We start from the raw sequence: 10,936 nt of genomic DNA, 5'->3' as shown, positions 1-10,936 counted from the left end.
TACATGTTGATTTGTTTGGGCTCAAGCTCCTGGCAACAGCGGTGGACAGAATAATTTTTTCTCATGTCAACTATTTGTCTTAATTGTTGCAAATAGAAATTTCCTTTTCGTCAAGCAGGTAGAATAGAGTTACTTCATCCCTTAAAGTTGTTTTGTAAGTCACAGCTACCACACGAACAATCGCGAATTACTTTGCTATCCAAGTTGGCTACTGTTGGAACTTATTTCTTTTCATTGATAACGATATGGGCATTAGGTAAGTACCTGTCCGTCACTTCATAATCCTCATAATTTTCCCAAGTACCTCTCGCTCTTAGGCCACACCGACTTAATTTTATGGATGACATCCGCGCGCGCATTGATTTCCGATTGTTCTAAAAAAAAAGATCACGTCCTTCCAGGCTCTGACAAGGCCCTAGGCCTGGGTAGTCCATCGTAGTTCTGGATAGTAACTGTGTAGGATGACACCCAGGCTACCGGAGCCGAGTTACATACGTACAGTGACGCAAAAAGCCAGCATGTCGTATACGTCACTGGCCGGATTTTTTTTCGCCTACTGCCTGGCCAATTTGATGTTGTCTTTTGCCACCCTAGGATCGTCTTAAAGATTAGCCTAGTTTTACCAATAATGAGAAAACTAGCTCGAATGCACGTCACTAGTTTACCGTGCGTTAAGCGTTACGTTGTCGGTGTTCTGAAATGTTTGGTCAGTCCGGCAGGTTCCCGGCCTTCCAAAATCTACCGTTTAGCGTTGCCAGAAATTCATAATCTCCAAGCAGATTCAGTGGGGCAGCCAAAAGATACAAGAGACCAACATAAAGTCACCTTGCCCCACCGAATCTACTTGGAGATAATAAGTTGTTATAAATTGTGTAGATTGTCACGAGCTACCCTTTAGGACGCTTGGGTCGCAATGCATCTCCCCACTGATAACCGGTGTAACCGCTGGATTGGAACCATAAAAATTATATCCTCCGTGTCGGGGAATCGAACCCCGGTCTCCCGCGTGACAGGCGGGGATACTCACCACTATACTAACACGGATTCGAACGATAAGGTCTCGTTCATGTTTTACTCCGAGTATACTAGTACCAAGTCAAACAACTAAACGGCTGTATGAACGTGTTTTTATTGGTGAGAATTTTCAGCCCAACGGATGTAAGCAGTGAAAGCTTGTTTGTAACTGATGAAATTAGGACGTAATTGTCGGCAGCCGCGCGCTAGGTCGGACCGGACGTGCACAGTCCAATGTTGTGAGCTGTGCGGTCGTAGGTTTGCAGCGCGGGAGGGCCTCTTGCGGGCAGCCGCTAAGTGCAGTTTGTAATTCACATAAAAAGGGATTGTGGTATAGAAGTCGTTGGCAATTTTTTATGAGATGTAGAGTAAGTGTGCTTAACATAGCATGAACGATATCAACTGATTTAATGTAGGATCATAGGGAACACACTCATGTTACCATGAAATATGTAGAGTTTATGTAAATGTTTTTTGCATGGTTCCTAATGTATAAAAAATCATCAATGAGACCATAAGAGTTAAACAACATGGCATCACGGTGTTCAACATTGAAACAGCATCCTTACGTCGACTTAGGCCGTGTTCATGTGAAGTCAGTGAAGGCGCTTTACATGTGGTTTACCCCGAAGCCGGTTTCAAGTGGCTCCATCTGAACGCTCCAAATCACATTGAAAGCGCCTCGATCCCAAACCACTTCTAGAGGTGGTTTCGAATCGGTTTTCCCGCATCGCGATTTGCGTCTGAACGCAATGTGATTTCAATATAACTTCGCCTGGTCATGGATTACGGGGTGATATTTCTTTTAATTATTTATATGCAATACCAACTTTTACCCGGCAGCAACGTAAAGAGCAGTAATGGTCAAATAATGTGTCCGTTCTAGGACGAGCTTCCCCGCCTCTGGCGAGACCACGTCGGCATTTGGTAAAAAAAATGGGTTAGAGGGGGTGCCAGCAAATTTTTGGTAGCAAATAAATGGGATAAATAACCAAGCCTAATTGATTACGTAAATAAGGTCATAATTACCATGATCCTAGCAGTATCAGTTTTCTGTAAAAATTTTCAGTAGTGTTGCAGCATGAATGTCGATATACACTGGTATAACATAAAAATCATATCACCTCCGTGTCGGGGAATCGAACCCCGGTCTCCCGCGTGACAGGCGGGGATACTCACCACTATACTAACACGGATTCGGATGTGATACAGCGAACAAAATTGCATGACAATACATTCAGTCATTGATTGCGTAACTTTCAGATCGCAGTACAATAATTTGTGATCAATTACTAATGATATATATATAACAATAATGAAAAGAATGGAAAGAATCGACTTAAAAGTTACTTTTGAAAAACAAGAAACCAATTTTGTGTTTTTATTTTGAAGAAGTCGGTATTTGGTATAAACGGTTTGAACAAGGCCAATTCTACCTCTACGGCTTAATAAATATAAATCTAAATGCAGCTAAAAACTCTCCGTGTCGGGGAATCGAACCCCGGTCTCCCGCGTGACAGGCGGGGATACTCACCACTATACTAACACGGATTCAGATGATGAACATTGGACGAAATAGCATGACAATATATTTAGTCATTGATTGCGTAACTTTCAGATCGCAGTACAATAATTTGTGATCAATTACTAACGATATATATAACAATAAATGAAACAATGGAAAAAATCAACTTAATTATAATAATCTGATACAAAAGTAACTTTTGAAAAACAAGAAACCAAGTTTGTGTTTTTATTTTGAAGAAGTCGGTATATTCTACAATCTAAATGCAGCTAAAAATATGATTCCTCCGTGTCGGGGAATCGAACCCCGGTCTCCCGCGTGACAGGCGGGGATACTCACCACTATACTAACACGGACTGGGTGAGATGCGGCAGAGAGAATGGCCAACCGATATCTAATGATTGTTCAATATATTGCGACTCACCAGAGTCATACCTCAGTGGTCATAACAGAATTCGCAATAGCAGTTATATGTATTCATGGCATGAATGCTGGATAAAAAAATTACTGGGAATGTACTTTAACTCGCTTGTAAAAATGGCCTTTTTGTATGTATAGGATAACGTATAATCGTATTTCAGTGGTATAAATCTAAAAAATATATCCTCCGTGTCGGGGAATCGAACCCCGGTCTCCCGCGTGACAGGCGGGGATACTCACCACTATACTAACACGGATTCGGATAATTAAGTTGTCTAAACATAAGAGTAAGTAATTAACCACCCATTGTCGCGTGTTTCGTACCTGTTGCGCAACGGTGATGTCAGGTAAACGTGGCATGACGTCATAGTTTACAATACTGTTATCTTTTGTTTGTGAGATACCCAGGGGAAAATGTAAGGATGAATATTAATTGCTTTGAAGTTATGAGGGTTTTTGAAAGATGGAAAGTGGTAAAACAGGCAGGAGCACCGTAAAGACACATAAAAGACACAAAACGCGAAATAGAATTTATCATGATATTCAAGACACTGCGTATCGGCACGTTTGAAGCTAGCTTTATGCTTCAATAAAGTTCTGAGTCAGTGACCAATAGTAAAATAGCATCACGTACTCACAACTGCTGTATTAATGTCCTCACTGGTTATGGGAATGGGGAAAAGACAATGTTATGATTACTGTTATTAATAAATCTTAAAAAGTAATAGTTTTGTGCAAAATAAAATGGCTCTAAAACATGATTTTGACACCACCTTGTACGAAGCAGGAACAATGTCAGCAATTCCCTAGTATCTGTATGTCTTTAGAAAATGAATACTAGTAAAACACCATCAATCAAAATGAACTAAGAAAAGACAACTACACTAAAAATAAAATGAAACATGATACGTAAAGTTGACATTTGATAATTTGGATAACTTTTTTTTCTGCATTTTTCGGTGTTCCTTTATTTTTGTTACGGTAGACTACTAGTATTCATCCTTAGCCAGAGGCATATAGCTGACAAATTTGTGCTAAAATTGATAGCCGGCGAGTTCGCTTTACCGCAACGTGCCAATTTGCCCCCTCAAGGTGCTCTTCCATCACGGGAAGCATAATGTCGCTTCTAACAATGGGAGGTCTGTGTGCGCTGTCCTCCAAACCGATCAGGATGCTATTAGGCCCGGGTTGGAGCGTCATTCATGCCCCGAGGGTGGGCGGGCTGTGGTGGAAACATTCGCTGTTGGCGCATTCTCGTGACCACGGTCGTTAGTATAAGCCCACGAAGAGAGCTCGCTTCACGGTCTTCACAACGACAAAACCTTGCGGAGTTGGGTCGGATCTGCACCAAGTCCAACTGCTGGAGATTCGGAAGTGTATTCCTGAAGTGTGGATGTTACAGTGCGGAAGTGTTTCTCTCTCAAGATCGCCCAGAACGTCGGAGAGAAATGTTAGGTTGACTCGAGGGCGTAAACCTGTTGTGTTGCCGTTCTAATTCAAATGTGAGGACGTGTGTAGACTACTGATATGGTTACACCAGTCGCGATATAGTCACGGAGTTGACAACACAACCACATTGCTTCAGGCCACCCGGATCTAGGACGGAGAACCAGCCCAGTTCTCTGAAAATCCAGCGCACAACAAGGCTGTCAACTTTGACAACGTACCTTCGAGTGGCCAGGTATGCAACGAGGTGTTTAAGGAATCCCTTTGAAGACAGCAATACGCCTTAATTTTGCCTGCGCCAACTGGTGATTCCAAGCTCATTTGGTTTAATTCTACTAAATGGTTGGAAGGTAGAAGAACGCCTCTGGGTTCTATCGTCTACCTGAGAGTAAGACGTCGGTGGATTTTCACTCGCTATTAAATGAGTCGGCCCGAGCGTTGGCCTATACGTATACGGATAACAACGGCATCGGCCTACAAGCGACGACCGACGGCTGTCGACACAACACAGGGCGGTGCGGAGCCCGCGCCGTGGAATGTGGACGGACCGGGAGGGACCAGGGGAATGCACGGGGCAAGCAAGCAGGACGGCCGAGCCGGAACCGACATGTCAGGCGAGGGGAAGGGCGGGAGGGGAGAACCACAGAACACCGAAGACATGGTGCTCACGGCTATGGTGCGGGTGCTGGAAGAAGGTAATGTGTGAATGGTACTGTGTGAATGTATATAGATTGTATATACGAGGGCCGGGTCCTCTTGTGTGTATGTACAACAATGTATATGTTGTAGGTCAGGGGTGACGAACAATATCACCCTTCTATGGCTTTGCGGGTAAAAGGCTATCGTTCGCAGCCTTTTACCGTATTGAACGTCTGGCGCTAAACATGTTTGGCTGCCTCACCATATTTGTCACAGTGGTATAGAAACACCCTTTGCTGCATATTGTCATTATGACGGTGGTAACAGTGGGACGTACATGTATAATTGTGTTCTCTATCACAGTCCCAAAGTGGCAATCTACTCTTCCAATTTGTTGGAACAATTGAGTCGAGCTAGCAAATGAGACACAATGGTTATCAACTATTAGGTAGCGCAGACGATAATTTTCCTCAGAATGATTGTATGGCGGGGTTCGTAGTGCCTTAGCGGAAGTTCAGTCGTCTGTTTTCCACCTAACTCAGGTGAGAGTGAGTCAATATGGGAGGGTAACTGTTTACATGTCATGGTGCTCTCTGGAGGATGGCTGGGTCAATATTTTGTATCCTCCTTGGAAGGCGTATAAGCTGTGGTCTTGCGTGGTTGGTTCCAGAGTTCTTTTTAATGGCACTCTTATTTAGGAAACACCGCGTTTTACTGTAGTAACGTTTGTTTGGTGTACGATGCACTTGTGAGGTACTTTTTGTCAAAGGTTCACGTGGTGAGTTTCACGCATTCCTACCACGGAGGAATGTCCTGCTTGCCCTTTTGGTGGAAAATTGCACGTTTATAGCGCTCAAGATTGAAGATGCGTTAGCGTTATTATCAAAAGTCTGCATTGTGTGACAAGCTAATATGACATTAAAGGAGTACTAACCTCCAGAAGGAAGTGCTATTTTCCGATACATCATGCTGCAATGAATACATAACTAGCCGACTTTTTACATAATTTCGCTTGTACGAGTTGCGCGGCGCATGTTTGTAAAGTGATATTAATATCATTTTCCCCCATGCTGAACCACAATTGATACATCCGGGAACTCTGGCTTACGCAATACACATACACTTCAGGTCAACATAAACATTTTTTGGCGAAAATGGTAGGAGACAAGCACATTAACAAGCTGATTATTGACAAATTACTTGCTTTACTTTGCTTGACCTGTGGCTTGGATATTATAATATCAGGATGTCGAATACAGTGGGCACCAGTTTCATCCTGTGTGTTTTGATTTCCTCAACTTATTTGCATGTAAGTATAACTTGAACAGATAATTAGATTACGCCACTTATGAAAAAGATAACTCGATTACGCCGTTTTTTTCATCGTCAATATTTGCGGCATAAATGAGGGGCGATAAGGACACCAAGAAGGGCAATGGTTGGTGAGATACCAAAGAACACAAAACGGTACGAATTTTTCTTATCGCCCCCGAAATGAGGTCTGCAACGTAACTTTTTGTTTAAAACATAGACACCAATGGGGTAGCGTGGTGTATTCTGGGATAGTTTTGAGGGTATTTGGAGAGTTTGTCCAGGATTCGATGCGTTTTAAGACTTGCTCGCAAAATGGGCATTTAATTGTATAGTGTAAAATAATATGCATTTTTCACTTCCAAAAATAAATGCCTGTCGAAATATAGCACCTCCTTCTGGAGGTTAGTACTCCTTTAATCGTACATATAATTGCTTTCTAGCTTGATGGAGTAGATACTATAAAGACTATATATGTATTGAAATCATATCTTTAATTTTCCGTCTCTAAATATTACTTGAGACAAAGGCCTAACAATAGGAAAGAGTTTAGGACTTTAATCTTATAATGCAAATACTAGTACTACATTTTACTTACCTTAGCCCTTACCTTAGACCTTTTACCATTTTACTTGTATACTATATATCTGTTTGACACACTGGTGTCGCTAGCTGTTTCGTCGAAAAAGTTGCCCAACCGTAGATACGTGTATTTACATGTGCTGGAGCATGTAGTACTATAAGCTCATAATACTAGTAACCTATCCGGAATTCAAATACGTCAGGAGAATAACTTGCACTTTCAACGTTGGCACCTTTACGAAGCCAGAGTTGGGTTGAAAAGTATGACTTTGTGAAAATATGACTTTTGCTTTTCAAAATGTATGTATATAGCTTGTGGACACCCTAACATGATACCCTTACCTTGGGAGGGACAGTTGACTTTCTGACCTCTCATTCCCCTGTTTCGCGAGGCTGGACAGCGTAAACCGCACCTGTCACTCAGGAATGCCCTCCAGGTGTCGCTTCTGTCTGTGCCCTGTCAGTCGTAAAATACGCGCCACATCCGGCAACACCGCCATCTTGTCTAGTGTAGCCTATCTTAGCCAGTAATTTAGTCGACACTCTGTATAGTACTATAAGAACCTGTATAGTATATATACAACTGCTCATCGTACCCTTTATGAATATAGTATAGTGTAGCTTAGAACGCCAGTACGTGTAGAGATGCACTAGTTCTTAGTCAGCAGTTCAAGTGTCTATTCAACATTCTGTCAGACCTGAGTACCCGTTGAACCGATATAGAGAATTTTGATAAACTCAGTGAAGAGCTAGTAATATTGTTACCTGTTACAATCGTTGTGCAATAAACATTGACTTTGCAATTGACTTGACTTGACTGCTTATAATCTCCAAGCAGATCTTTCGGTGAAGTTCAGTACAGTATCAAATTGGCAGGACAGTAAAAAAAAGGTACCAGTACAAAAACGATAAAAACGCCTAAAACACGTCAAACATATTATAAAGCCAAAGCCTAAACCTCTCATAGGAGAGTAGCTATCCATCTTGGTTCATCATACCTCACTGGTAGCTTTCAACACTTTTGATAAGACCAAGGACACGGCGGAAATGGCGACACATGCATGTGTTCTGTCACGTCAAAAACAGTTAAAGAAAACAAACGGCCGCACTGGCCCTCTCTAGATATACAACATATGCCTTTTCGGAAAGTTCACCGAATAAAGAAGGTAAATTCTACTCTACAGAGAACAGACTAGAAAGTGGCGTTTTAGCAATAGACATTGGTCATAGATACGAATCACTTCATTTTAGGACAAAACCTTAAATTTTTTAGCTTGTCAAAATCGAAGCAGCCGCGACGACAACGTGCGCAACACTATACTATAGTGGGGGCATGCAGTCACAGAAGATGTTTTAGGCCACAGCAAGTAATTTTTATGGATGACATCAGCGTGCGCATTAATTTTCGCCTGATTTTGAAAAAAAAATGTTGCCCTCCGACGGTGGTCAACATGTCGAAAATGGACAAAGATGTCTGTTGCCATGCCGTTACGTGGATGACAGATACCTATGAAGAGAGGAGACAAGAAAAGACTCTGATTTAATGTTTTGTTTCTTACTTTGATGCAGTGATATGTCATGCTGGCTGTGTATATGTGATGTTCCCACTGAATCAAAACCATTTATACAATGATTGAGCCAAAATTTGAAAATGTGGGAACCTTTTTTTTCGGCCCATTAGATTTGGAGTCTGCAGAGGATGTCATCCATAACATTTACTTGCTGTGGCCTTACTCTTTTATCCATTTTTGAGACTTTCATTTTAACACGGGCTTATAATTAATAACAATTCCTTGTCCCAAACAAAAGGAGTCTGTTTATTTTCGTCTTGGAGGTAGTGGTTAACCGTTTCGTCACTTGAAGTTTCTATCAAGACTTGATCTTACAGCTGTTGACCTCAAGCTGACCTTGATAATCCTTCCTGATAGCTCCCTTCTCGGGTTCCGTCTATTACTGAGGACTCAATAAGTCTTGGTTTAGTGTGAAGCTTAGGATTCGTCTCGAACTGTGAGATGTTTAGGCCACACCAATTTAATTTGTTGCTTCTCGGATCGCCCTGTCCATTTTTTTTCCAAATTGCAACAACAAAAACATTTTTGTTCTAAAGTAACTGCAAAATGCTCAATTAAAGACATATTTTGTCCCCAATGGTTGAAAAAAGTCCATTTCTTCTTAGTTCTTAAGTTTTTCAATGTAACAATGCAATTTTGTTTCATCAAAAGTTCAAAATCTATTGTTTTAATTATAAACCAGCCTGGTATGTTCACTTCATGGCTCATATTGTAACATTTCCGGCTATCATGGGGTACCTTGGTCTGTTTTTTTCGCAATGTCGCTCCTGATTTTTTCTGAAAAAATCCGAGAAAAAACAAATTAAATTGGTGTGGCCTTATGGGGGGAAGAATGTTCCAAACCATGCCAGGATCTTTGAAATACTCTAACTTTAGACGGACGTACTTGTCATATTCGTTGATACTTCAAAATTCGAAACCATTTCTTTTGAAATATATTGCCCCACACCTGCAAGAAACCTTGGCTAAGAGAGAGATACTTCATGATATGGAGAAATTGCATCACGGATCGGTCAATAGTCCTTTAATCAAATCACTGCCAAATTTGTTACTTCATAATATGATGATATTATCTGTTATACAAGAAACCAACAGAGCTATAAATTGAATAGCACAGTGGTTGAGTTACAAGACTTCCAATCAACTTAACAAGTTTCCCATTGAATTGTCTTGGTTTCCACAACCAATCACGAAAAGGCCAAAGGGTCTCAGCCAAAGTTATTACTATCTTGTTCCCCACAATATCACTGTGGTAACAAGAGGACATGTCTAAAACTGTTACAATAGTGATACTAACGAAATTCTACTTTTACTTTCAGTCTCCCCTAGCCCTGGATTTTCTCAAAGTCCGCGTGACTAACAGAGTTATCTTGACAATAACCACCAGAAAAGATGACTTAATCCCGAGTTATTTTAGTTGTTGGCGCAGAAGGGATCTTATATTTCGTGGTTTACCGCACCCACGCAAATGTTGTCACGAGCGAGACCTGGGGCACATTACAACACACCTGTTAGTTTTGTCATCACAGTTTACTGATGGCTGCTAACATGGTATCAAACATACTGCTTACTTGGTGAAACGTATGAAATATGGGATGAATAATTATAGGCGTTGTCATTCTAACCAACCAACCAACCAACCAACCAACCAACCAACCAACCAACCAACCAACCAACCAACCAACCAACCAACCAACCAACCAACCAAAACAAACCAACCAACCAACCAACAAACAAACAAACAAACAAACAAACAAACAACCAAACAACCAAGCAACCAACCAATATGACAGCTAGTAATGATTATAAATATGGAACCAATAGATGTAAAAAAATAGTAAACAACGCAATTCTTGACAATGACTTTGCAGAATATAGCACCGTCTCTGAGTCGGAAAATACCACTAACATTACATCATACTTGTCTATGATTATAGAAAGCCCTTTTCAAAGAATAAATGTGAAGCTGACTTCCGAGTACAATGGCAACCAGTTTTCCTAGGCTATTATTCTACGATTTGCAGACCGACCACAGCAGATACGTCGTTGTTTTGAAGTTGTTGAAGTAGTTGTTCTACAGTTCACGGTACCGAGTCCAAGGAATGGTGAGGGCAGTGAAACACCGTGTGTTGATGGAAACTGTACACCGGAAGTTTGTATAAGACTGCAGTGTTCAGCAATGATGTCATCTCTTCTGTTCTGCTCAAGTTTCAAGTTTCGTGTTCATGGTCAGAGTTTGTACACAGATGAGTCGGTAGAGTGTTATTTTGATGCATCATGATGAAAATAGCGAAATTTCGCCCTAGCGAATTAAATCTGTCTGTGTGCCATTAAAACAGTCAATTCATAGTTGAAAGAAATCAATTTTCATCATCATCATCATCATCATTCTTATAATCCAAATTGGTGACACGTTCCCAGAAGACAA

At 41.2% G+C, this 10,936-nt stretch overlaps 1 protein-coding gene and 5 non-coding genes across 6 annotated transcripts in view; 1 reads left to right on the top strand and 5 right to left on the bottom strand.

Moving 5' to 3' along the window:
* Nucleotides 1-972: 972 nt before the first annotated feature.
* On the bottom strand, nt 973-1,044 carry Trnad-guc. Its single transcript has one exon. It is a non-coding gene; the product is annotated as a tRNA-Asp (tRNA).
* Nucleotides 1,045-2,138: 1,094 nt separating this feature from the next.
* Nucleotides 2,139-2,210, bottom strand: Trnad-guc. The gene has a single exon. It is a non-coding gene; the product is annotated as a tRNA-Asp (tRNA).
* Nucleotides 2,211-2,493: 283 nt separating this feature from the next.
* Trnad-guc lies at nt 2,494-2,565 on the bottom strand. Its single transcript has one exon. It is a non-coding gene; the product is annotated as a tRNA-Asp (tRNA).
* Nucleotides 2,566-2,823: 258 nt separating this feature from the next.
* On the bottom strand, nt 2,824-2,895 carry Trnad-guc. The gene has a single exon. It is a non-coding gene; the product is annotated as a tRNA-Asp (tRNA).
* A 249-nt stretch (nt 2,896-3,144) lies between these two features.
* Nucleotides 3,145-3,216, bottom strand: Trnad-guc. The gene has a single exon. It is a non-coding gene; the product is annotated as a tRNA-Asp (tRNA).
* Nucleotides 3,217-4,357: 1,141 nt separating this feature from the next.
* The window catches only part of LOC109480008 (kazrin-like), a 76,858-nt gene continuing 70,279 nt past the window's right edge, over nt 4,358-10,936 (top strand). Inside the window, exon 1 of the mRNA XM_019782126.1 lies at nt 4,358-5,100. Within this exon, the coding sequence (XP_019637685.1) occupies nt 4,827-5,100 (274 nt within the window). The 5' untranslated portion in view covers nt 4,358-4,826. The remainder of the gene's footprint in view (nt 5,101-10,936) is intronic.

The sequence above is a fragment of the Branchiostoma belcheri genome, unplaced genomic scaffold, assembly GCF_001625305.1.
Source record: "Branchiostoma belcheri isolate BF01 breed outbred unplaced genomic scaffold, Haploidv18h27 scaffold5, whole genome shotgun sequence".
Lineage (NCBI taxonomy): Eukaryota > Metazoa > Chordata > Leptocardii > Amphioxiformes > Branchiostomatidae > Branchiostoma > Branchiostoma belcheri.
The sequence above is the reverse complement of the archived record's forward strand: the minus strand, read 5'-3'. Positions and strand labels throughout refer to the sequence as shown.